The following is a 27754-nucleotide window of genomic DNA, read 5'->3' as shown; positions in this document are numbered from 1 at the left end:
ACAGGAACCAGTATAATGTGGCAATTTTGAGTCAGAGAGAACTGAGTTAAAATTTGGCTCTACCACCTGCTGACTTGAATAATTCATTTAACCTTGGATCCTGAGTCTCAAGTTCCCTTTCTGGAAAATGGTAATAATAATATCTACCTCACAGATAGGCTTAGAATAAACCCTTGTTCCAGTAGTTGTCATGTTATGATTTAAATTTTATAAATATCTTTAATGGTTTCATAAGACTTACTGAGCATATTTAGCCATAATCTTTTAACCATTTTCTTATTTTTAGATGTTCAGATTGTTTTTAACATTTTAAATAATTTTGCAAATATAGATATTGGGGTAGGAACTTTTATTCAAATTTAGATTTATTCCTTCTGATTGATCCCAGAAGTGGAATTAATGTATCAAAAAGAAATTTTATGACTCTTGATATGTATAATTGAATAGCTTTTCAAAAAGGCAAAAACAGTTTACGTTCCCGGCAATAACATATGGGAATTCTCATTTCATCACATCCTATCAGGGTTTTTTTTAATTTGCAAATTTAATAGGCAAAATTTGCTATCTTGTCTTTGTTTTCATGTCTTTGATTATTAATGAGGTTGAATATATTTTCAAGGTATTTTAAAACTAGTTTTGTCATTTTTCCCTTTTATGAATCATCTATTCCTGTTGACAAGCATTCCTAACCAAGCACTCTGCTTACCAAGATTTAAAATGTTCCTTAAACTGCTGTACAACTTTGGCCAGCATGTAGCTAATGAAGTTAGAACTCTCAGCACTTTCTTCATGAGGGATGATGAGTGTGAAATTAGGGGAAGGCAGAATGCTTACCTCTGTCATCGTTACATCTCGTTTGGAAAAATTTCCTTCATGAACACCTGGAACTACCTAAGAAGAAGGATTATACAACAAAAGATTACTAAATTCCAGCACACACTCAGCATTAATTTAATACCACATTAGTCAGGATAGGCTAAGTTGTGCTGAGGTAACAAATTAGCCCCAGCATTCCAGTGGCTTCTTATAATTTATTTTTCACTCATGTTACATGCCCATTACAAGGGCTCTGAACCACCTAGATGCTCAGGACCCTGGCTGAGAAAGGAACATCATTTCACATGTGCTGTAGCACATGTAATAACGCATGGCTTTCTTTACATCCTCATCAGAGAAAGAGAATGGATAATCACACACAGGCTCTTCTCTATCTCAGTCTAGAAATAACTCTTTTCATTTTTGTTCCCATTTCATTGGCCAGAACTTAACACATGGCACCACTTAACTGCAAGAGGAGCAAGAAAGTGTGAGTGAGCGGATGGAATATTTGGTGAGCGCTACTGTCTGTCACAAATATTAATGTGATGTACCAAGTTTTGTACTGAGTTTCCACAGGAAATTTACAATTTATGGTTGTATGTGTGATTTTTGTAAGAACCAGTCATCTGAAATGCATGTCGTTTACTTTCTTAATAAGTTCTCAAGGGCATATACTTTGATTTTAATAATTTAAAAGAAACTGTAATGACATGCAACTTGATGTAACCTTAAGAGAACTATTTTGGGGCTTCCCTGGTGGCACAGTGGTTAAGAATCTGCCTGCCAGAGAGACTTCCCTGGCGGTCCAGTGGTTAAGACTCTGCACTTCCACTGCAGGCGACGCAGGTTCAATCCCTGGTTGGGGAACTAAGATCCTGCATGCCCCACGGTGTGGCCAAAACATTAATAAAATAAAATAAAAATAGGAGAAGAATCTGCCTGCCAATGCAGGGGACATGGGTTTGAGCCCTGGTCCAGGAAGATCCCACATGTCGCGGAGCAACTAAGCCCGTGCGCCACAACTACTGAGCCTGTGCTCTGGAGCCTGCGAGCCACAACTACTGAGCCCATGTGCCACAACTACTGAAGCCCGTGTGCCTAGAGCCTGTGCTCCACAAGAGAAGCCACTGCAATGAGAAGCCCACGCACCGTAAAAAAGAGCAGTCCCTGCTCGCCGCAACTAGAGAAAGCCTGCGCACAGCAACAAAGACCCAATGCAGCCAAAAATAAAATAAATAAATTTATATAAAAAAAGAACTATTTTGAAAATGTGTTCAAATAAATTTCCCTATCAAAAAAACTAAAGCAGAATATTAAGAAGCCAAATCAACACTGGTGATTTCTTAATTCTAGTTTATAAAGCTAACATAACTTTCCCCCTTTTCCTTTTGATACATGTAACACACATAAAAACTGCATAAAGCGTTTACGTCTAGTTGAATAAACAATTATAACGCTAACATGTAACTACAACCTAAAAAGCATAACTGTTTTCACCTGCTGGAATTTGTATATTTTTTTTTACAAAAGATTCCTCTTCAGTATGTGCTGTTTTACAAATTTGCACTTTCCATTACATGATGAAATAAGAGCCGTTTAAAGAAAAATAAGTTTTACAAGCGGTTCAGCAAAGTGGTTAAGTCCAAGGATTCTGAAGAAAAGCTGTTTGGCCTTGAATCTCAGTTCTACCATTTACTAGCTGTTCGACCTCAGACAAGTTGTTTAACTTCTCTGTACCTCATCTGAAAAATCTGTAAAACAATCATACTCACCTTATAGGAACACAGAGTATTAAATGATCTAATACACGGGAAAAGTTCTTAGAACATTGCCAGACAAATATTGAGTGCTCTTTAGCAGTGATTATTATTAGAAAAATATACCATTGAAAACCATAATTTTATTTTCTATGGAGTTTTTTGTATAGAAGTGTCTTTGTTATCAATATCAAAAATTTTAGTTAAATCAATTAATGTTACTCAGAGCCACTAGAATGGAAGCAAATTGAAGCATAGAATGGAAATCCTGACGACGATAAAAACAGTTAAATATTGGCTCTACTTTTCTAAAGATTGAAAGCATTGCTAAAATTTTTCTTAAAATTTTATTCTTTCCCTCATTCCTTACAAGAATTTTTCCTCTTTAAACTAAAAGTCTATATTTGTGAGAATGATCAAATATATCACATTATTTTACTCTCCTAGGGAATGATCTATCTAATGAAGTAATAGAGAGTCAGCAGGAATTGATAGTGGCTTTCAAAACCTTTTGACTATGGTCTACAGTTATAAACACATTTGTCATCATGACTCAAAAACACACATTTCTTAGAAAACAAACTTAGGGTTACCAAAGGGGAAAGGCGGCAGAGGGATAAATTAGGAGTCTGGGATTAACAGATACATACCACTATATAAAATAGATAAACAACAAGGACCCTGTATAGCACAGGGAACTACATTCAATATCTTGTAATAACTTATAATGGCAAAGAATCTGAAAAAGAATGTATATATAAAAGAATATATTGACATATATATAACTGAATAACTGTTGTACACCTGAAACTAATGCAACATTGTAAATCGACTATACTCAAATAGAAAAAGAAAATAAACCACATCTTACATATAAGTTACACACATATATAAACACACATCATGGAAATGAAAGTTCCATGACATATGCATCTGACTTATTAAATGCAATGCACTCTAATATTTTTTCTTCTGGTGTGTTCTATTCTGCTTTTGTTTGTTTGTTTAATGTGCTGGTTGTGACTCTCTAAACTTATTTCTCAAACCACAACCTTGTACCTTGAAAGAGAGTGAATCACTAGGATACAGAATGTCTTAGGTCAGACTGCCTAGAAGCAGAGCCTGAGATTCTGACACAGTTATTTATTAAGGGTGTTTTCAGTAAAACTTTTAGGGGGATGAGGCGAGCAAGATAGAGAAGAGGGAGATGCTAATCTGGGAGGTGGCCTTCAGGTGACCTCCAGCTTCAGCCTGATCCTGCAGGGAGCTCTGGAGCATAAGTGGCCCCAAGGACAACCCTTTGGAGAAGATTTCAGGGGTGAGCAGTTAGCAGCAGCACCAGCTGGAGTTGGTAAAGGGATCCTGGGGGATTGTTAACATTACATGCTACACAAAATATTGTACCTTCAATTGCTCTGCCGGTGATTTTTGTATCTGGGTCTTTTTAGGAGCCCACCAATACCAACCTCATCAGAAATCACTTGCCTGGTGCATCGTATATTAATGTAATATGGTGTGTGAAGGGGGTGCATCAGGGAAGAAATTCAATCACTATTTTATGTTATGCAACAGGAGTTATTGATTGTAAGTGGGAGACATGGTATAAGTGCAACTTAAGATAGCAATGTTTATATGTGAATATTAATATATAACTGTGTTTAATTTTCAAGGTAAGTCAGTAGCTTGTTGTGTCAAAAGCTAATGAGAGCTACAATTTACAGAGCTCTTGTTTTGGATAAGGAACTTATACTCATTGTTTTACAGACATTAATTTTAATGTAGCTATTATTATTCCCATTTTCCAGATGGAAAAACTGAGGCCTAGAAAGATTCTGGAACTTTCCCAAACTTATTCAGCTGGTAAGTTTCAGAGTCAGCCTTTGATCTCAAGTTGCTTTACCTGAAAGTCTTCTCCCTTAAAAACAACATTGGCCAGGTTTCTTCATGGTTACTTGTATCAGCACTATAGCTCTAAGCAGAATTAGCCATCTCTGGATTAGAAAGTATTTTGTGTTTTAAATTGGTTTTCTTTATAGAGTTTCTTGTTTTCTAAAGACCATGCACAAGTCAGCCTGAGTACAATCACAATGGAAGTACGAATATCCTTCTAGAGCCTGTTTTCAAATTCAGACGTAATTAATAAGTAAATTAACAGAAAAATCAATGTATGCACACTTAGTCTCCATAACTGCTCTTGAGTCTCTCCATTACCTTTATGAAATTGAAGATGTTCTTGGTTCCTAGGGTCTGGTTTGCCAGTTCTGTCACCCAGCCAAACTGTTCTCTCATCTTCTCCATCAGGTATGTAGTGTCCTCCAAGTGATGCTGGGTCATCTGGAGAACCTGGGCATACTGCTGATTGGATATGTTGACCAACTCAAGGGCCTCATCTACTTTTGTGTATAGTTTAGGAACATCAGGACAGTCTAGCAAAGAAGAAAGTAACATGGTAAAGAAAAAGGTATGTGGGACTTGGAGTTGGGTGTTGTGGATTTAAGTCCCAGCCCTTAAGCTTTCTACTTCCAGCCTTTTGACCTTGCGTGAGTTTTCAGCCAGGTACAATCATCATGAATGAAATAACACTGCAGAGCCAGCACAGAGCCAGCACACACTGAAGGTTTAAAATGTTCCTTTTCCTTGTCTTCCTTTCCATAGTGTCTCTGAAGGTCATTAGGGCTGCTCACTTATACTCTGATCAGGACACATGGGAGATTGCACTTTTCTGCCACCTGGAAGTTGAGCATGGCCATATTCAAAGTGATGTGTCTTACTGCTGGAGGAATCCTTTAAGAATGGTTTAGGATTTATCACCCTCCCTCCCCTGACAGTGGAACTAGTTTTGCTCCATATGGTGGAGGCTCCATCAACCTGAGTGAGGAGATGTGCAGCAGAGCTCCCATGCAAGCTGTAATTGACAAGACAGAGAGAGAGAAAGAAACCTTTGTGTTCACAAGTCACTAAGATTCTGCAGCTCTGTGTTATTATTGCACAACAGTCCTTCTGAACTGAAACAGGGTTAAAGGAATTTATAGAGCTGCGTTGATGAGCATCTTGATACTGTGTAAAGATTATTTATCTGCAAACTACAGAAGTGTCTATGTGTTAGGGCATCTGGGATCATAAAAGATTGTTATTGTAGAAAAAGATCACAGGCTCTTTCGACTATGTCTTCTGCTGTTTACTAAGAAACCATGCCTTCAGGAAGATAGGGGTGGGGGAGAATCCACCAACCAGAAGCTAGGTGACTACCTCATCTCAAGTCTTAAAAATCAGTTATTGTTTCTTTTTGATATGTAGATATAATGCAAGATCCTCCAGCCTTCACACTTTTCCAAAATTTGTGTTGGGATCTTCAGGAAAGGGAGACCTTTGTACTTGCAGGTAAAAAAATTTGCAATAGTGTACGTTTGAAAAGTAATTCAAGAAAATATTTTGAAAACAAAGAGAGTCACAGTTAACAAGATACATTATACATTTGAAAGGAGATCCAGATATTCTTTTAAAATGTCTTCATTTGCAAGTTTAGAGTTGTTAACTTTTAGAATAGTGGTGTAGTTTTGTTTTTTTTTTAATTATGGGGGAAGAAGGTGGTGAGTTACCTCATGATCTTAGGCAAGGAGAATTCTACAAGGGACACTCATTTACTCTTTTAGAGAGTGGAAAAAGATTTCCCTAAAATAAAGGTGAGACTTTGTGCAAAACACAATTGCATGAGAAAGGAAAAAGTAAAACTATCTCTATTCATAGACGACATAGTCTTGTATACAAAAAATCCTAAGGAATACATACACACACACACAGACACACAAAACTATTAAAGGTAATAAGTCAGGGCTTCCCTGGTGGTGCAGTGGTTAAGAATCTGCCTGCCAGTGCAGGAGACATGAGTTCGAGCCCTGGTCCGGGAAGATCCAACATGCCGTGGAGCAACTAAGTCTGTGGGCCACAACTACTGATGCCCGTGTGCCCTAAAGCCTGTGCTCTGCAACAAGAGAAGCCACCAGAATGAGAAGCTTGCGCACCTCAATGAAGAGTAGCCCCGCTCACCGCAACTAAAGAAAGCCCGCCTGCAGTGACAGAGACCCAATGCAGCCAAAAATAAATAAATTTTGTTTTTAAAAAAGTAATAAATCAGCAAGGTTGCAGAACACAAGATCAATATACACATGTCAGTTGTATTTCTATACACTAACAATGAACAAACCAAAAATGAAATTAAGAAAATTCCACTCACAATAGCATAAAAAGAACCATATGCTTATGAACAAATGTTTTAAACGAACTGTAAGACTTGTATTGAAAACTAAAACACGCTGTGAGAAAAATTAAAGATGACTTAAATAAATTGAAAAACATCTATTTTCATGAATGGGAAGACTTAATATTGTCAAGAAGGCCATACTCCACAAATTGACCTATAGATTTAATGCAATCCCTATCAAAATCTTAACTGCCCTTTTTGTAGAAACTGACAATCTGATCCCAAAATTGACATGGAAATGCAAAGGATCCATAATAGCCAAAACAATCTTGAAAACAAAGAACAACATTGGAGCATTCACACTTCCCAATTTCAAAACTTACTACAAAGTACAATAATCAAGACAGTATGGAATTGGCATAGGATAGATATATGGACAAATGGAAGAGAATTGGGAGTCCAGAAATAAGCCCTTACTTTTGCTGTCCATGGATTTTCAACAAGAGTGCCAAGACAATTCTACACGGGAAAGAATAGAGTTTTTTAACAAGTGAAACTGAGACAACGGGATATCCAATTGCAAAAGAAAGAAGCTCGATCCTTACCTCATACCATATACAAAAGTTAACTCAAAATGCATCACAGACTTAAATGCAAGAACTAAATATATAAAACTCTTAGAAGAAAGCATAAGCATAAACCTGTGTGACCTTGGATTGGGCAATGGTTTCTTAGATATGACACCAAAATAAAAAAAGAAAAGAAGAAATAAAGTAGACTTCATCAAAATAAAAAACTTCCATGCTTCAAAGGACACCATCAAGAAAGTGAAAAGACAGCACATAGAATGGGAGAAAATATTTTCAAATAATATATCTGATGAGCATTTGGTATCTAGAATATGTAAAAAAAAAAAAAAACTCTTACAACTCAACAGTAAAAAGACAAATAACAAAATTAAAATATGGACAAAGAATTTGAATAGACATTTCTCCAAAGAAGACATGCAAATGGCCAATAAAAACATGAAAAGATGCTTGATATTATTAGTGATTAGAGAAATACAAGACAAAATCACAATGAGATACCACTTCACATCCACTCGGTTGGCTAAGATAAAAACGATGGGCAATAACAAGTGTTGACAAGGATGTGGAGAAATTAGAACCCTCATACATTTCTGTGAGAATGCAAATGGTACATCCACTTTGGAAGAGAGTTTAGTAGTTCCTCAAAATGTTAAACATAGAGTTACCATATGACCCATATATATTTCATGGTATATACCCAAGAAAATTGAAAACATATGTCCAAACAAAAACTTGTACACAAATGTTCATAGCAACATTACTCACAATAGCCAAAAAGTAGAAACAAACCAAATATCCATCAGCTAACGAACGAATAAACAGAATGTGGTATATCCATACAATGGAATATTAAGCAGCCATAAAAAGGAATGAAGTTCTGAGAGATGCTACAGTATGGATAAACCTTGAAAAAATTATGCCAAGTTAAAGAAGTCATTCACAAAAGACCACAAATTGTATGATTTCATTTATATGACATACCCCGAATAGGCAAAATCAGAGACAGAAAGCAGATTATTGGTTGCCAGGGGCTGGGTAGGGGAAAGGGGCGGGGAATGGGAAATGACAGCCAATGAGTATGGAGTTGCTTTTTGGGGTGAAAATGTTCTGGAATTAGATAGTGCTGATGGTTATACAACTTTGTGAGTATACTAAAAAACACTGAATTGTATACTTTATGGTATATGAACTGTATCTTAATGCTGTTACTTAAAAAAATACACTCACATGATCAGTACCTTAAGGCATTTTTTTAGTCACCGTATAGACATGAGAATGAGTGTTTCAAGAAAAGGAAGAACGAAAACCCACATTTAGCAGGTGTCTCTTATGAAATGTGACAATATGCATCCATTAGCTTTTGTTGCACAACAAACAAATATTTATTATTTCTCATGTTTTTGTGGGTTGGTTGGACTATTCTTATGTCTGAGCTAGCTCAGCTGGGGCTGGATGGTCTAGACCCTCACATTTTGAGGGTCTCAGCTGGGACCTCTCATCTTCCAGAAGGCTAGCCTGGGCTTGATCACGCAGTGGTGGATAGGCTTCCAGTAGCAAGAGAGGACAACTTTAATTCACAAGCACATTTCAAGCCACTCACATTTGCCAATATCTTGTTGCTTAAGGACAGACCCATGGCCGAGCCCAGATTCTCAGGTTGAAAAAACAGACTCCAGCTTTCGATGGGAGGAGCTGCAAAATATTGTGGCTGTTTTGTCTTTAATCTAGTGTGCATGTATCACCTTCTGCCTGTGAGAGTTTCCAGTTTATACCTGTGGTTGTCAAGCAATTATTAATATTGCCTACATCACTTTCAAAAGAGATTCAGTTTAATTGATAATTATATGGTCTCATGTAACAGAAACTGGGCTGGAGACAGACATTCCTTGGTATAAATTCCATGTGCCTACCTCCTATATTAAGAAACAAAATATAACCCAAACAGATGAACCCCCCACTGTGACCATTCCACATCAAACTCCTTTATCTTGAAACTACTATTTTGAATTTAGGTGTATACATCTAGTACCAGTAACTGGTATGGGAAAAGAGCTACTTACAGTAAGTCCATTTAAAATTGGGACCAAAAATGTATGGTAAATAATGAAAAAAAAAGAGATTTATAATGTTTTGGAACATATTTCATTTATCTTATATTTTTCAAATATAAGATTATAATTACAGCTGTATGCTTAGTCTTAGAACAAAGAATGAGTTAAATGTTGATAAAAGAGGCAAAATCATTGTTTGACAAAACATACAAGAGTTGTTTGTAAAATACTGGAAACAACTTAAATGTGCTTCAGCAGGAGAATGGATAAATAAATTGTAATGTGCTTACACAGACTAACATACAACAATGAATTCGTGAAATTAGAAACACACGCATTCACATGACTAAATCTCCCAAACTGTACTGAGTGAAACACCAAGGTGCAAAAGAATACATAAGCGATAGCATTTATACTATTAAGAAATATTATCCAAAACTTGGAAACAATGCAGAAGAATGGCTGTGCGTCCTTTCAATGTCACATAAAGTATTGTCTAAGAGGTCCACCCAAAGATTACTTAATTCTCTAGGGAAATGATCCTTTGTTGGATTTACTAGTCACTGTTGATTTGGGCCAGACTCCACGAAATTAGATGTAAATTACAGATTGAAAAGTTGCAAATAAATTTTTGTCCAGTAGAGACATAAATTATTTTGGTCTGACAGAAATCATAACTGCAAAAGTTACAGTTTTATTACCCTTCGGTACATCAACTAGTTTTTTTTTTTTTTTGTGGTACACGGGCCTCTCACTGTTGTGGCCTCTCCCGTTGTGGAGCACAGGCTCCGGATGCACAGGTTCAGCAACCATGGCTCACAGGTCCAGCCGCTCTGCGGCATGTGGGATCTTCCCGGACCGGGGCATGAACCCGTGTCCCCTGCATCGGCAGGCAGACTCTCAACCACTGCGCCACCAGGGAAGCCCCATCAACTAGTTTTATATCTAACTTTGCAATCTTACTTCAACATTCTGTCCTTGACTGTAAATACTTCAGTCTCTCCTGTACTCATTTAAACCAGCTTAATCATTCTGCTCGTTCCCTTATTAATGGAATCAATCAATCTTTTGAATTTTTTTTTTTTTTTTTGCGGTACGCGGGCCTCCCACTGCTGTGGCCTCTCCCGTTGCGGAGCACAGGCCATGGCTCACGGGCCTAGCCGCTCCAAGGCATGTGGGATCTTCCCGGACCGGGGCACGAACCCGCGTCCCCTGCATCGGCAGGCGGACTCTCAACCACTGCGCCACCAGGGAAGCCCTAAATCAATCTTAACATGTTCATTTTGTACTTGTATGAGTCATATTTTTAAGGTTAAAAGTTATACTTTGACAATATAAAAACTAAAAACATGTAAAACATTGCTATGTATGGTATATGTGTGTATGTGTGCTATATATAAACACATGATAAAAGTATAAAGAAACACAAGGAAAACAACAAGGTCCTACTGTATAGCACAGGGAACTATATTCAACATCCTGTGATAAACTATAATGGAAGAGAATATGAAAAAATAATGTATATATGTATAACCGAATCACTTTGCTGTACAGTAGAAATTAACACATTGTAAATCAACTATATTTCAATAAAATAAATTTTTAAAAAAGAAATACAAGGAAATAATAAGCACCAAATTCAAAATAGAAGTTTCCTACAGTGTGGGGAATATAGTCAGTGATGGTGACAAAGGTGGTTAAAAGTTACAAACTTCAGTACTAGGGATGTAATATACAACATGATTAATATAATTAACACTGGTATATGTTATATATGAAAATTGTTAAGAGAGTAAATCCTAAGAGTTCTCATCACAAGGAAAAAATGTTTTTCTCTTTTAAAAATTTTTTTACATGAGATGATGAATGTTTACTAAACTTACTGTGTTAATCATTTCACGATGTCAAATCATTAAATTTATAAGTGCTGTATGTCAATTATATCTCAATAAAACTGGAAGGAAAAAAAAAAACCCAAAACGACTTCCTTATAAGGGGATAAAGAGGATGTGATGTGGAAGGGGCACCAGCGGGGGCTTCATCTATTTTGGTAATGTTTTATTTCTTCATCTAGTATTAGGCACATGTGTTTCTATTATTTTATTCTATATACATTTATCATAAAATATAAAAGTTTAAATTGTATGGGAGGGCTTTCCTGGTGGCACAGTGGTTAAGAATACGCCTGCCAATGCAGGGCACACGGGTTCGAGCCCTGGGCCGGGAAGATCCCACATGCCACAGAGCAACTAAGCCCGTGCGCCATAACTACTGAGCCTGTGCTCTAGAGCCCGCGAGCCACAACTACTGAAGTCCATGTGCCTAGAGCCTGTGCTCCGCAACAAGAGAAGCCACCGCAATGAGAAGCCCATGCACCGCAACAAAGAGTAGTCCCTGCTCACCGCAACTAGAGAAAGCCCGCACGCAGCAATGAAGACCCAAAGCAGCCAAAAAAAAAAAAAAATTGTTTGGGAGCACATTAGGACAGCCTTTCCTCTGTGTTTTACCTTTGCAGCAATCAATTTATACTGCATGTATACTGTGTGACTTGATGTATACTGATTATTTGATGTGTTTATATTGTATTATCTGATTTCTTATATATTGTCTTTCTTTTTCCAGTTTTGTTGAGAAATAATTGACATACATCACTGTATAAGTTTTAGGTATACAACATGATGGTTTGGCTTACATATTCACAATATATTCTGAATTGATTACTGTTGTGGGTTTAGTTAACATCCATCATCTCATACAGATACAATAAAAAGAAAAAAAAAATTCTCCTTGTGATGAGAACTCTTAGGATCTACTCTCTTAACAACGTTCCTATATATCACACAGTAGCTTTAGCTATAGTCATCATCTTGTACCTTACAGCCCTAGTACTTATTTATTTCGTAACTGAAGTTTGTACCTTTCAATCACCTTCTTCCAATCACTTCCCACACACACACACCCCATCTTCTTTATTATTTTATGACAATCAGGGAGAGATTATTCTTCAAAGCTTTTAACTGGAAGTTAAAGGAAGTTAATGATACATAGGTGGCATGTTTGAGTGGGACTATTTTTGTAAGAGGTCAGTATATTAGTGTATATTTTTCTCTTGTAAAAACTTCTGTTGTCTGTATGCAACCTTGTAACTGTGACTTGAAAAACAAACGCTTGAATAATGAGAATCATGAGTACTTCAGACATTTTATTTAATCCTCAAAACACCTGTGTGAAGTAGCTATATTAATTTCATTTTCCAAATGATGAAACAGAGCTGCAGAAAGTCACCCAGGGAGCAATTCTGAAGAAATAAGACCCTCATCTGCTCTAATAAAAAGGTCCAGTGTATATTCAATCTCTTGCTTCAAATCTTAGCCACATTTTTTAGAATTTCCTTCCCTTAGGGCTTTGGCAAGGTAAAAAGCAGAAGCACAGGAATCAAAAGCTCTTCTTGGATTTTGCAAGAAAATTTGCGTTCAGACCCTAGCGGTTGGGAAGTGACTTCAGCTGGGGAGGAGAAGGGACATGAGGGTCGGAGGAAAGGGGGAAGGGCCGGTGGAGAGAATTTTTCACCTGGGGAAGGAATGAAAGCTGCTCTTGGTCAGATCTGGGAGGACGCGAAACGTGCTGCTCAGGGCTTGGGAGGAGAAGCTACTATCTGTATTTAAATACTAATTAGTAATTAACCCACCATCTGGAAAGAGTTAATGCCATTTGAAAAAAAACTTATTTGGCAAAAAATTTGCTTACACATTTTGAAGATTTCTTCATTGGTGGTTTTCTTTCTCTGCAGTAAGAAGAAAGAAGTTACCCTAATTTGCTGAGTTCTCTTTTGCACACAAGAGTGTTCACTTGGTCTTTAACCATAAAAATTTTTCACGGGAATAATGAGGGAATTTTTAAAAGGGGAAAAGTAAGTTGACCTACTTTTGAATAATAAACGTTTATAAACCTGCCCTGAGCACCCCCAGACGGCAATGAGCACGCCAAAAAGAGCTTGAAGGGAAGCAAATGAATCCACGATGCCTGTAAAAGTGAGATTTGTGACCTCTGACCAGAATACAATCGAAACCCTGAGAACATAATAATCATTTACCTTCCCGTAGGTAATCCTGACATTTTTGGCATCTTGCGTGAAATTGGAAACATTCCGACGAGTTCTGGCGAAGCTCTCCGCACAGCCCTCGGCCCCGCACAGGCAATGCCGTCCTACTCAGGCCGCCGTGGGCGGAGTCTACAAGTAACAGCATTTTCACATCAGTGTCGTTAGAGAGTTTGAACTTTAAAGGCATGGATAGAATGTCATTTCTCTTTCTAACCAGCACTTGCAAAATCTTTGTTCTGTATTCAATCGTAGGAGTGCATACTGGTGCAACCAGTTACTAGGACAATTTGGCATCTATTAAAAAGTGCATGTATTGGGCTTCCCTGGTGGTGCAGTGGTTGAGAGTCCGCCTGCGGAGGCAGAAGGCACAGGTTCGTGCCCCGGTCCAGGAGGATCCCACATACCGCGGAGCGGCTGGGCCCGTGAGCCACGGCCGTTGAGCCTGCGCGTCCGGAGCCTGTGCTCCGCAGCGGGAGAGGCCACAACAGTGAGAGGCCCGCGTACCGCAAAAAAAAAAAAAAGTGCATGTATCCTTTAATCCAGCAGTCTCATTACTGTCATTATTACTCATCATTACTATTATTACTACTTGCTTCCCCCAAACCCCACTCCCCACACAGAGGTTAATGCATATAATTTTATTTTCAGGAAGGAATCATGAGGAATTATTCATAGTAACTCTATTGGAAGAGAGACTTGATGGGGTGGGAGAAGGCAGCTTTCATTTCTTTTGTTCCTTTGTATATTTAAATTATTTTAAATTTAGTGTGTCTTATTTTTATCATTATTATTTCTGATATCATTGGGGTTAACTAGATAGGGAATTGTAAGCCACTTTTCTCTTTGGGCTTCTATTAAAATTTTTTCTAGTAATTATTTTAATTTTTTCAAGCTGTATTTCAAATGTGTATTGGAGTTCCAAAGATATTGGAAATGTCTGTTTTTTAAACTGGGTGGTAGGTATTTATTACTATTCTTTTTTGCATTTCACATATATAATGTTATAAACAGTAAGTCAAAGATTTAGGAAAACATCTAAAGCAGATCAACTTTTAAGAAACTCTTTTTTTCCTGGAATAATTAACCATCCATATAAAAATGATGTAAAAAGAAGTCGTCCAACAGCAAATTGACAATTCCCAATTGAGTGTTTCACATTAGGAAAAATTTGTTATTAATTTTTAACCTGATGATATTCTGTTATATTAAATCTTTGATGTTAAAAAAATGAAACATTTTGAGATAAATTGTGAAGTTTACTGGGACTTCCCTGGCAGTCCAGTGGTTAAGACTCTGTACTTCTACAGCAGGGGGGCAGGGGTTCAATCCCTGCTCAGGGAACTAGGATCCCGCAGGCCGCGTGGCACAGCCAAAAGCAACAAACAAAAAATGTGAAGTTTATTGTTTAAAAACCTACGAGGCATTTGCTAGATCATCTGGTGGGTAAGGCAGCCATCCACTTGGTTGAATAGGAGTCATTTTCTCCCATTCCCTATAGATTTAGTGGCATCTCCTCTCACCCCAGAGAACCCCTGTGAGTTCTACTGTAGAGCAATTCTGCATTATGTGCTGTTAATTTTGTCTTCTCTATTAGACTCTGAGTCCTTTGAGAGAGGGGATTTGGTCTTGTCATTTTAATCTTGTCATTCTTCCATAACTTCCTCTGTCATTTCACTTAAGATATGGTAGTGCAACTGTTCACTGACCTGTTTTTCTTTCTCTGGACTAAACTCCTAAAAGTTAGGGGCTGTGTCATCTCTGTCATAATCATTGCTTATTCACAGCATCTAGATGAATACTTGGTATATTCAAGGATGGCAAATTGAGGGCTATCTGAACCAATTCCCCATGCTATACTCATGAGAGTAGCCCATCGCCTACCTTCGGCCATGCCAGAACAGAGCCTGAGGGCCCTTCTAGGCAGTTACTTCTAGTAAATCATCTACCCTCCCAACTTGCCTGTTTCCCCCATGGGAAAATTAAGGATGGCAAAATTCTCCAGGGCAGGATTAAAACCCAGAACTCCCAGCTCCCAGCACCCAGCACTGTGTGAAGCTACTACACCACAGTTTTACTGAATGGATCTCATCTATTCTCTCTAGGGATTTGTAAGCCAAGTGAGGACAACTGCAAAAGCTATCTTATTCTGTTTCAACAGATTCAGCAACTGAAGTCTAGAAAGAACAAAGTAGGAAAGAAATTCTTTCACATGGAGACTAAAATGAAACAACACTCAATAAAATTAAAAAATATATTAAACAAGATATTTCATATTTTTATCACCTTTTTCCTTTTAACAGTGTTCATTATTCAATTTTAGCTACTTTTCTAATTTTGGCTCTTGGGATGATCATGACAACTAAAGCCTATCTGTGAAGGCTGCCAGATACCTAGTTTACACTCAGAAGATATTAACCACTGTAATTGACAGGAGGCAGCTTTCCTATTGATATTGTAACAGATTCCACAGATTTAGTGGTTTGAACAACATAGATTATTTTACAGTGCTATAGGTCAGAAGTCTGAAGTGGGTCTCAGTGGGCTAAATGAAGGTGTTGGCAAGGCTGTTCTTTTCTGGAGGCTCTAGGGCAGAATCCATCTCCATGCCTTTCCAGGGTCTGGAGGCCACCACCCGCCTTGCCTCCTGTTCCCCTTCCTCTATCTTCTAAGCTGGCAAAGTAGGGACAAGTTCCTCTCGTGAGGCTGTCTCTATTGATTCTTTTCTGCCTCCTTCTTCTACTTTTAGGAGCCCTTGTGATTTCACTGGAGCCACCTGGACAACCCCAAATACTCTCCCTACTTTAAGGTCAGCTGATTAGCAACCTCAATTCCATCTGCAACCTTACTTTCCCCTGCTGTGTAACCTAACATTTTCACAGGTTCTGGGGATTAGGATTTGGGTATCTTTGGAAAGCTATTATATTATTCTGCCTACCGCAAGGGGCAAAGGTTTATTCTCATTAGGTGGATTTTCTAGGGGCAATAGGTTTATTCCTCACCTACCACCAGTCCAGAAAAGTGATGGAAACTACATGCAAATACCCCACAGCCCCTGCCTGCCTATTTTTGATAAACTGTCCTCATGTACTCATCTGGGAAGAGAATCTCTCCTCTGTTGAGCTTGCTGTCTGGTTAGGGTAGGGACACTGGAGAGAGAAGAGTATAAAGGTGTAACAAAGGCTTTTTTTGTTTGCTGTTTTGTTTTTGTTTTTACTTTCTGCACTTGCAGGGGACCCTGGATCTCTAGATTATCACTGAGGTGATGGTGGTGCAAGGAAGGAATTGACTAGTTTAGATTCCTCATGTAAGTGGGATATAATATTTGTCCTTCTGTGTCTGGCTTATTTCACATAGCATAATGTCCTCCAGGTTCATCCATGTTGTCACAACTGGCGGGATTTCTAGAAGGAGCCTGTTTCATTTTTTGTTAGAGAAGAGCATCCCTGTCCTTGACTTAATGTTCCATAGAGATATGTCCAAGGAAACACAGATTCTACCTGTGGCCCACAGGGCAACTCTCGTTTCTGAGATGCTGCCTCCCAGGCTCTCCACAGAAGCCCAAAGAAGTTACCTCCTCTGCCTTAACAACATAAAGCAGCATTGCTTTTTCCAATATGGAATATCAGAGTGGTATTGGTAGAAGGTGATTATTATCATTTACAGAAATTTCTACAGTCTTGGGTTTGTCTCTGAGTATTTTCTCTGGTTTTGTGCATAAATGATGTGATCTAAGGGATTACAGTAGCGATGCAGAGGAGGTCATGGAAGGCACTAAATGTGACCTGGTTTTACATGGCACTAAGCTTTCTCCCCAAACTGGAAGTTGAGGAGCCTGGACTGATTTTAAAGAAACCCCATGGTGTTCAAGCAGAATAGAGCCAAGCATCTGCCTGAGTTTTTTTTGTTTTTTTTTTTTTTGTGGTACGCGGGCCTCTCACTGTTGTGGCCTCTCCCGTTTCGGAGCACAGGCTCCAGAAACGCAGGCTCAGCGGCCATGGCTCATGAGCCCAGCCGATCTTCCCGGACCGGGGCACGAACCCGTGTCCCCTGCATCAGCAGGCGAACTCTCAACCACTGCGCCACCAGGGAAGCCCTGCCTGAGTTTTAATAAAGGAGGCAACTGTCTTTTTCAAGTTCTCACCTTACCAGGGTTTTCTTTCTCAGCTTTGAAAATTTGCTTTAGAAATAGAGAACAGCTCCACAGAGCTCTCGACAAAGACGGGAGAAGGCTAGTGTTTGGCAGACCTCAAAGCTTTTTCTAAGATGCTGTGAGACTTTGATTATCCATAAACCATCACTCTCAGGAACATTGTACAATGACTTAGAAATGGCTACCAGTTCCAAAGTTAAATAAAACTCAACTTTAGTACAGATATCTAAATAATCTTTTAATACTTGCCTTTGTCTTGTTTTGATAAAAACTTGATTGCCTTCAGCATCTCAGTAACTGTTGCACTGACACTTTGATAAATAGAGAGACTGAAATTACAAAACAGCTGGAAGAAGCTGGGAATGTCCCAGCTTTGCACAGGATGTGCTTTTTTTGCTGGCTCTTTGGAAAAAGCTGGAAAAAAGTAAGGCTCCATGAAGTCTGTATCTGACATGAAATATGATTGAAAAGCCTGGTCAAATTCTTGCTGCATCTGTTTGAAGACGTCAAAACTCCTGTTATAGAGAAATCCCACATCCACAGTCAGTTGGCTGAACATGTTCTCTATCTGGGTCAGTTGTGCATCTTCCTCAACGAACTTCTCACCAATGGGAAGGTCTTTTTCATTATCTTCATGGAAAGGAAACAGAAACTGATATATCTTCCTGAAAAACTGTTCAAGCTGTAGGGTGGGATGGGGGACAGAAATGAAATAAATTAATTTTCTTTTGGACTATTTTTTTATTGTGAATTTTTATGTCAACTTACAAGTAGTCATTCCAAATCAAGAACAGTTCTGGGCAAACTAGGAAAACGTGATCCACTTTAAGATAATTTATTAACATTCATGTACCTGGCTTTGACTTTGACTATGGAAATAGGGTCTGAAGTTCCTCCTGGTTTCTGTTTGTCTACCAAGGCCTAAGAAGGCCAAGTTTTCAATATTATTGACAAGCCACAGTCCTGATGTACTGGTGGTGGTTGGCATGCATGGTTTTAGACCGTGCAGCCTGAAAACTGTGAAGAAGGCTCTTGTCTTTCACCTCTGCCTTAGTTCTTCTTTTTTTTTTTTCCTTCAGTGGCATGCTATTCGTGTCTTTATGCTCTCCTCTCTCTCATCTCATAAATTAGTCCAGGGAAAAGATCAATACATTCACACTGAACTATAGATGCTTAATACAGCTAAATAGGTTACTTCGAGATGTTACATATTACCAGTGATCAAAGCCCTCCTTGGCTGTAGCCAAAGGAATGAAGCTCTAATTATAGAATTTCCTATTCAGGGGGAGATCTTCCAGCAGTCACACCATGTTCTACTTCATCTATGTGACACATAAGTTCGTGCCAGAACACAGTTGCCCTTGTATGATAGTGATATGACCCTGTTGTATGTTCTGGAATGTAGCAACCATCAAACATCACTGTGGGAGCACTCCCCACCCCTGCTCAAGGGCTGTTCAAAGAATTCTCCAGGGATTCTTAGAAGACTCATGCCTTTCTCAAAAAGTAATCTGGGTGGATCATCTGCCTCTCCCTCTGCCAGCTTCTGTTTACCTGAACCCAGCCACAAAAATGAAACTTTAAAGGCCCAAGAAATTGTCATAAGGTCACACAAAAGGTGCAGATAGGAATTGTCTCCAAAGCTCCTGACTTCCAGCCAGTGCTCATTCCAGTATACTCTGGTATGTTAGAGAGTGGCTATAAAAATAAAGCAGATGCAATTAACAGTGGAGGCAAATTAACTTGGCATATGAATTATCCTAGGGGTTGTTCCTTCTGTAATTGGGGAAGGCACTGCCAAGCCAGGCGCAGACTCTGATTACTGCATGCTCTGATATGTAGAGGGGAATTTCTCTGCATTGCCTACTCAGCCCACTTCTTGAAGGGGAAGGGAAATTCAGGCCAAGAGAAGAGGAGCCTTTTATGGGTCAGAGCTCATCCTAATCAGGTCACCACCCTCTGTGATTCCCTCTGCCCAGAAGAGAGCCAAAGAGGACAAAAAAGAAAACATGCCAGTCCTACAGGATGTGCATGGATTGTGGTAAAGGGGACGTGAATGTGGGGACGTGTGTGCACGGGCATGTGTGTGCTGCCACAAGAGGGCAAGCCCGTTGAAGGAGAGACTCAGGAGGCAGAGGACGCCTTCAAAGGCTTGGCCTCCAGAGAAAACACTGAAGCAGGTTGAAATCAGAGACTATAATGCTATTATTCAGAATGCAATTCAGCAAACATTTATTGAATGCCTACAATGCTTAAATGAAGGCAGATAAGATATGGTTCCTGCCCTCAAAGAGCTTACAATCTAGTGGGAATGTGTTCATAAATAACAAATACAAGGCAGAAAGAGTCAGGGTGTTTCTGAGAGATACACACAGTGTCCTGAAAGGGAGGGCAAGCACTGGATGGCTGTTCTAACTTAAAAATTATATATCCACAAGTGATTCATACATAAACATGAATGCTAGATTCTAGGTTGCAAAAGGCCAACATCAGATCATCCATATCTATTCTAAATATTAACATAAGTTAATTTTTAAAAGTAAGCTGAAGCACATACCTTAAGAACTTAGAAACCTTGAGCTCTATTTTTCCCTTACCTTGTTTTTCATAGAGGACCAACTGTTTTGGCAGGTTGTATAAAATCTCATGCAGTTACTTTCCAGGCAAGATTTGCATTCATCCCAGGAACCTGTCAAAGACACCTGGCATAGCCTTTCTTCCTCTTCTAGATGTTCTTGAACTTCATTCATAAGTTTCAGAGCCTCCTAATTAAAAAGTAGAAACACACACCCTATTTCCATTTCATGACTCTATGTGTTGTACCTTAGTTGATTTCACGCTTTACAAAATGTGCGTATTCTAAACTAAACCTCTGGGAACTCCCTGGTGGTCCAGTGGTTAGGACTCAGCACTCTCACTGCCAAGGGCCCGGGTTCCACGATCCCTGGCCAGGGAACTAACATCCCACAAGCCCTGTGGGGCAGCCAAAAATTAAAACAAAAACAAAAAATACTAAACCTCATTCCTTCTTCAAGCCCTTAGCGTCTGACAGATCTACCCTGAAGCTTTCTGTTAACTTAAGAGCACTGCTTGATCTCTATTGAAGACCGGGCAGTTCTTATTCACCTGTTAATTTGTACAGTCAACAGCTATTTATTGAGTGCTTGCTATGGGATGGACATTCACTGCCTGTGGGTGAAGCAACAATGAAGACACAGCCCCTACTCTGCTGAATGACTGTAACTGATCTGTTTACTTGTCTGTCTTCACTTCTAGTCCTTGAAGGAAGTGGAAGATGGGTTTTTAAGGCTTACAAAGTTGACACATTTATTTCCTTCATTTATGCTGCTTTTAATTTTTGTATGTTCTTAAACACTGCAAGGAAGCACAATTCTTGTGTATCAAGTCAAATCTTGTATATCAAATTCCTGTGTACTGTATATCACAATTCTTGTAGTGAGTTGCATCCTAATAGCAAAGATGCTGTATTCTGAGGGGCTTCATTCTTCTCATCCACATTCCAAGCACTCCCCCTTGTGGTGCCTGCTGTACTCGGCCAGGTCCCGCCCAGCAGAAGCGACATCTGTCCCTGAGAACGTCAACCCTGCCCCCAGAGCTCCCCCCAGGCCAGCCCCACGTAGACCCCCCCACCCCCGTCTCCCTGCAAGTGTGGGCTTCTGCAGACCGGCTCCCTCCAGGCCTGAGAAGTAGTTCAGGGGATTTAGGGGATATAATGGACCTGTCCATAAGGAGAAAGCCTCAGAGCAGATGAAGACTCCCTTAAGTGAAAAAAAACACGAGGGAGCACGGTTTCTAACATCAATGTAGTATGCACTTTTACCTATGGGAAAAGAAAAAGAAATCACCCTTTCCTGGCATATTAAGTCCAAAGAAACACCTGGGCACTGACAATCCCCGCACATTTCCTCTGCAGGGCTTGGATTTTTCAGCTGCCCTCATGACAGAATCCTGGGGCTAAGCTGGGTGTCATTTGCTACGTCCCACATAAGAAACCTGGCAGGGCTCCAGTCTGCCAAATGCACCTCGTGATCCAGACAGGTTTAACTTGTCTCTTTGGGCTTTGCAGAACAATTTTGGAATCCTACAACTTCTCAAGAAATGTTGCCTCACCAGGGCAGGCAACAGTACTGCCTAGATTTTCTCAATCAGTCTTTTAAATATTCTGCCCATTGTCACTATAAACTGAAATCTCAATATTTCCAATTACAAACTACACTCACTGTGGACCCTTGGGCAAATTATTTAATATCTCTGAGCCCCTGTCTCCTTCTTAGCAAATAGGAATAACTGTAGAATCTACCTCTTAAGGTTTCGTACTAAGTGAGATGAGCAAGCAAGGCACATAGTCCGTAATCATTTGATTTCCTTCCACTCACCTCCAAGAGTGTAACAAGAACCAACGACCAAATCACATGGCCCAAGTTTTGGTACTGAAATGTTGCCATGGAGGAAGAAGGTCTCTGGTTTAGGAATGCCTTGTCCATGCCTTCTGCTTCTCCCTAAATGTCCCACCCAGCGATAGATTCCATACTTAGAACTCTCTTCCTGCAGTTCAAAGTCCCACACAAACCTGGATGGGGGTGTGGGGCGTGGGGAATCACTTGAAGCTGCTTTAGGGTTTCCCACTTTAGTAAGAGCAAGTTTCAGATGCTCCCACTAAATATAAATAGGGAGAACCTGATGAGGAGGATCGAGATTACACTGGATCACCTGAGGATGGGATGTGTTTTGTTCTGGGAGACTCGGGGGCACCCACCCCATATTTGTCAGTTCGTGATTTGTGTGAAGTATCCTTTATTTTAGATTGAAAATAATTTTAGGGAGGGAAACTCAGGGTTAAACAGGTGTTTCCTTTTTTTTTTTTTTTTTGCAGTACGTGGGCCTCTCACCGCTGTGGCCTCTCCCGTTGCGGAGCACAGGCTCTGGACGCGCAGGCTCAGCGGCCATGGCTCACGGGCCTAGCCGCTCTGCGGCATGTGGGATCCTTCTGGACTGGGGCACGAACCTGCGTCCCCTGCATCAGCAGGCGGACTCTCAACTACTGCGCCACCAGGGAAGCCCGGTTTTTCCTTTTTTAAATGAATTTTTAAATGAGTACCCAAACCTTAAGAGTATAATTCAATGATTTTTTAAAAAATAAAATAAGTACGTCTTAAGAAATAATAAAAATTTTACAAGCTCCTGGGATTCTTCAGGGTCAGAAATGGAACTAACACTTGCTAACCTGACTTACACCAAGCATTCTTTCCATAGCATGTGCTCCCTCCTTGGCTTGCCAGGAGGCCCGGGAAAGGGAGAAAAACAGAAAGTCACTGGGTCTTCCACAGGCACAGCGCCAGTGGACTTTCTCCTGGGTCAGTCATGACAGGGTCACAACATTGTAAAGCAACCATACTCCAATAAAAATTTAAGACAACAACAACAACACATTAATTAACATCTCAAAACTCAGTTTCCTTAGCTGTAAAATGAAAGTGATGGTTTACTCAGATGTTGGAAGGACTGCAGGTGATAATGTGTTTTATAAAGGGCCTGTGAATGATATCTAGTGTGGTTATTCCCGGTGGCCAGATTCACAAGCCCACCAGGGAAGAACACAGCTAGAGGGGCTTCCACATTTTCCTCATGAGGAGCTGGTTTTCATTTCCTCAAGGTCTTTTGATCTCTGCCAAAAGGGAGGAGGGCTTCCAGCTGCTGGTCAAGCAATCTCCTTTCCTCGACAGGGACCCTGTGTGGTGCAGGGAGAGGGATGGCTGCAAAATCAACCGGCTGGTGACAGGCTGACTACAGCTCTGGGGTCCCAGCCTGTGATGTAGCCCTGCTCCAATGGATCAGGGGACACCCAGTGGCCACTGTGAATTCCAGCAGCTCCAGAGCTTTGTAACCCCCAACTTTATAGGTCTACAGGTCTAGGTGTAGATCAAGGTCTAGAGAAGAGATATTAGAACTTGTATTTGTGTTTTTTAAATTTAAAAATCAACTATGGAAAGGAGAAATGGGGAGTTGTTTAATGGGTATAGAGTTTCAGTTTTGCAAAATGGGATGAATTCTGGAGATTGGTTGTCCAATAATGTGAGTGCATTTAAAAATATATATTTCTTTATTTATTTGGTTGAGCCAGGTCTTAGTTGCAGCTCGCTGGTCTTAGTTGCGGCATGCATGCAGGATCTAGTTGCCTGGCCAGGGATCAAAGCCGGGACCCCTGCATTGGGAGCATGAGTCTTAACCACTGCGCCACCGGGGAAGTATTGTGAATGTATTTAATACTGTTGAACTGTACTCATAAAAGTGGTTAAGATGGCAAATTTTATGTTATGCATATTTTACCACAATTAAAAATGTTTTCATGAAAATAAAATTTAAAAGTAATTTACTCCCAATTTTAAAATTTAAAATATTTTCCAAATTATTTTTATAGTTTTGATATTCTCTATAAGGGTATGTTGGAAAATAAATTTAAAAATTTTTTAACTGTTCTGAGTGTTATGTTAATGGTTAATGATATTAAACTATGAGCCATGCAATGTCTATAATTTAGAAATGTATTGAGCTTTATACTGTAACATATGAAGAGTTTTTAATATGGCCCATAGACATTTGAATATAATGTATATTCTCCATTGATAAGATACATAGTTTGGACAACAACTATTAAGTAAAGGTATTTGAATTAAAAAAGTTGATGAGGCTGATGTACTATTTCACATGCACTGGTGCTTGTGTCAGGCCATTGTGTGTGGCCAGCTGTGCGTGAGGACCCTGCGGAAGAGACACTGGTTGCCTCTCTCTGTTCACTTGGAGCCAATTGCAATGACTTGCCATTTAAGAGAACTCAGGTAAATGATGTTTTTAAACTACTTTTAACTAAACTAGCCCTCACAAAATGAACAGGAGGCTTTAAAAGTTTCTTGAAAAAAAACCCCAGCAGATTAAAAAATATGAATAACTTAAGCTCAAGTAGATAAGAAGCAAATGGCAGGGCTGCCACTTTTTCATTACAAGCTCTTTGGCCTTGTGTCAGTAAAAATATGATGATCTAATCAGATTTGGCAATAAGCTAAAATATTTTCAAAATATCTAGATGATTTGAAATATGGACTTACATCTACCCAAGCTAATGATGATCCCTAAGTGCATTCTGTGCCTTGAGATAATAACGGTAGCAATTCATGTGTCTAATTTAATAAATAAATTAAAATGCATATATTCAGGAGTGGATGCTAACAATAATTATGGTAATAGGGATGGGAAAGAAAAAAACTTTGGAGGCCACTGATGTAGCCAAAAACTCCCAGGCACTTTTGACACAATATCCCAACTCAAAAGGCACCAGTAAAGCATTTTTAAGAAAGCAGCACTTCCCAAACAAAGCCGAATCCCCCAAATTCCCGAGTTTGGAGGCCATCGAAGGCCTAATCTACAAGGAATATGTTCTTTGAAGAAATTTGAAATTTTCTTCAAACTCTTCCTCCAATAAGGGCTGCTCTCCAGAAAATCTATGATTAGGGTAAATAAGTAATTCCTCCACTGCACTCAGACATGCACTTTTTATGGTCCAGATATAGTTAAGGACAGGTGTGATTTTCAATGACTGTACCTGCTTTTCTTCTCTGCATTTCTTCAGGGTTCTCATTAGGTTGCTATGTTCCTCCTCTCTTCTTTCCATCAGGATTTTCATTTGCTTCATGCCAGTCAAAGCCTTCTTCACCTCTTCATCTATATCTATCTCCCCAGCCTTGGAAAAACCTAAAAGATTACGATGTAGTTTTTTCCTTTGAGATCTGATCAGATTACAACGTATCAGAACACAATGAGTTCACCAACTTTTCATGTTCCCCCAGCAGAGGCTTAATTGTTTTTTTTTTTTTTTAACAGCATCAAACTTTGAAAGCAGATCACAATGATTTGGGCTGTCAGCTGCCACATGGACATGGCTACCACCCGGGTGATATCTTCTGTTCCTCACTTCTGAACTGCTAGCCAAGTCAGAGTTCATTTAACCCTATTCTTATCATTTTCCTCAGGGCCTGTTTTCATTTATCCAATTGTTTTTCTTTCCCTTAAAACTCAAGTGTGTTTATATTAGAAGAAAACATTGAATTTTCTTCACAGACAATTTATATTAAATGCCCAACTGGGAACCTTAAACAGAGTGAACAATTTCCTTTTCTTTCAGCTTCAGTTACCTTCCCAGGAGGCATAAAACCTAGAAAGCATCTTGTATAATGCAAGATTCTTTAATAACCTACTGGACATCTCTTACACCCCTTTAATAAGCCTTTAGCGAGTATGAAATTCATGGTTTGTCATTCTCTCTTCACAATAGCCAATGTGGCCACCAAAGGAGCTTAATCTGGCCTCCAAATTTAATTACAGATCCCCAAAAAAGAAACGTTTAGACTAATTTATTTTCCTGTTAAGTACTCAAAGCATATCTCATCAAGCAAAGGCCACAAGTTAATGAGCACAGACCAACCAGATTCAATGTCATTATAACCCATTCTTTCACTATCTCAAGAATAACTGCATGGATTACTTTAATTGTTTAAAATTTTCAAATGCTAGAAAAGAATTTCACTGTTCATTAAAACTGTGCTCAGAGGACACCAAACATCTGGATGAGACCAAGCAATGCAACTCAAAACGTTGGCAAGTTTTATCTCTGTGATGGCAAACATCTGGATATGTGGACCATTCTCAGAGACGCATTTGGAATTTTCTATTTTTATCCAGATGCTTGGCGTCTTGTCTACTTGGCTTAAGTGCCTGGAGAACATCTCACCGTGAAACTAGAGGGCATCCTGAATACGGTTATCTCTCAACTGTAAATCACCGTAAATGCCAGCAGGACATGCAAACAGGAAAACGGGACACAGTGCAGATAAAAAAACCAAACATTACCCTTCAGGCCTCCATGGATAGCAGTTTTGTCCTTCCACATAGGTGCACAGTGACAATCTTTCAACCACAGCAGATACACAATAAACACCAAGAGTGGCAGCTTCATGTTTCCGTTGTGACTGCAAAGGAAAAATAAACCTGCATCAAATGCCTTAGGTTAAGTTAGTTTCTACTGGCATCAATTGAAAACACATGGTGATCCAAAGCATTTTTCTGTCAGTTTTTCTTTATGACTTTAGACAATGTATGCTGATATGGCTGAGACATAAGGAAACCTGAAATCTAAATAAATTTTTTAAAAAGACAACCCAAGTCCCTATTTTGTTTACATTCTTCCTGACAGTTAAATAAGGTCATCATCTGAAGCATTTGAAATTTAGGGCAACCAATAGCATGGATAACAGCCCCATAGAATCCAAACTACATTTTATTTCCTTGTCAACAGTAAATATTCCCAAACACAGAATTAGGTATGTCAAAGGGACTGTTTTTTCCAAAATTCAGAGTCCACAAGTAAGTTTTAACCTAAATGGCTTACTACTTATTTTTTTATGAAAGCAAAAACCCCTCAGATTTTTCTCATACATCTTATAAAGTCCATCAGGATGTATGAATCATGCACAGTTAAATTTGTTTCTTCTCAGATAATAAATTTCCTTTTAAATTTAATTTGATAAATATTAGTTGCAAACATTCCAAGTAAAAATGTATGCTTTCATAAAGTTATATCTATAAAATAACTTAGATTATCATTCCTCCCAAAGGGGATATTTATCTGCTTTATGTATACTTTTTATTAAAAAAAAAACTCCATTATTTAATCAACATTTGGAATATCTTTTAAAAATACTAGTATTTACAAAGCTATCACATTTTATATCTACGGTTATCATTTGGACTAATTCTCTTTCTATTAAGACCCTATTTACCAAATGAAGTTTTAATATATTTACCACCAACTTTGCAGGCTCTCCCCAGTGAGGTTGTCACCAGCTTCTGGAAGGACCTTCACTTTTCTCTGATTTAATTTTTGTCTGTGTCAGGGATTTTGCCTTGTTCTATTAATTTGATGACACAGTTCTTAATCCTATTAACCTAGCATTTTGAGATTATGGTTTAAAATGCGGTAGGGTTTAGAAAGGAACACCAGAGGGCGGGCTGT

At 39.1% G+C, this 27754-nt stretch overlaps 1 protein-coding gene across 1 annotated transcript; it reads right to left on the bottom strand.

Annotated features, from left to right (window-relative positions):
• Nucleotides 1-702: 702 nt before the first annotated feature.
• CLUL1 (clusterin like 1) lies at nucleotides 703-27638 on the bottom strand. The gene is made up of 8 exons (XM_029216949.1): nucleotides 27553-27638; nucleotides 26593-26711; nucleotides 25289-25437; nucleotides 20268-20435; nucleotides 17920-18352; nucleotides 13512-13649; nucleotides 4788-5002; nucleotides 703-891 (listed from the first exon to the last, which is right to left on the bottom strand). Exons 2-8 carry the CDS (start codon nucleotides 26696-26698, stop codon nucleotides 703-705), a joined length of 1398 nt encoding a protein of 465 aa, XP_029072782.1. The 5' UTR covers nucleotides 26699-26711; nucleotides 27553-27638.
• Nucleotides 27639-27754: the final 116 nt, after the last annotated feature.

Source organism: Monodon monoceros, unplaced genomic scaffold, assembly GCF_005190385.1.
Source record: "Monodon monoceros isolate NGI ecotype Baffin Bay Population unplaced genomic scaffold, NGI_Narwhal_1 Super_Scaffold_1, whole genome shotgun sequence".
In the NCBI taxonomy this organism is placed as follows: Eukaryota; Metazoa; Chordata; class Mammalia; order Artiodactyla; family Monodontidae; genus Monodon; species Monodon monoceros.
Note: the sequence above shows the minus strand (reverse complement) of the source record. Positions and strands in the feature narration are given on the sequence as shown.

Excerpts from the sequence above, each read along its gene's own strand:
- CLUL1 (XM_029216949.1), bottom strand. The coding sequence starts at position 26,698 with ATGAAGCTGCCACTCTTGGTGTTTATTGTGTATCTGCTGTGGTTGAAA. Across the intron at positions 25,438-26,592 it reads TATCCATGGAGGCCTGAAGG|GTTTTTCCAAGGCTGGGGAG; the intron begins GTAATGTTTGGT and ends GTAATCTTTTAG. Across the intron at positions 20,436-25,288 it reads AATGCAGAGAAGAAAAGCAG|GAGGCTCTGAAACTTATGAA; the intron begins GTACAGTCATTG and ends CTTTTTAATTAG.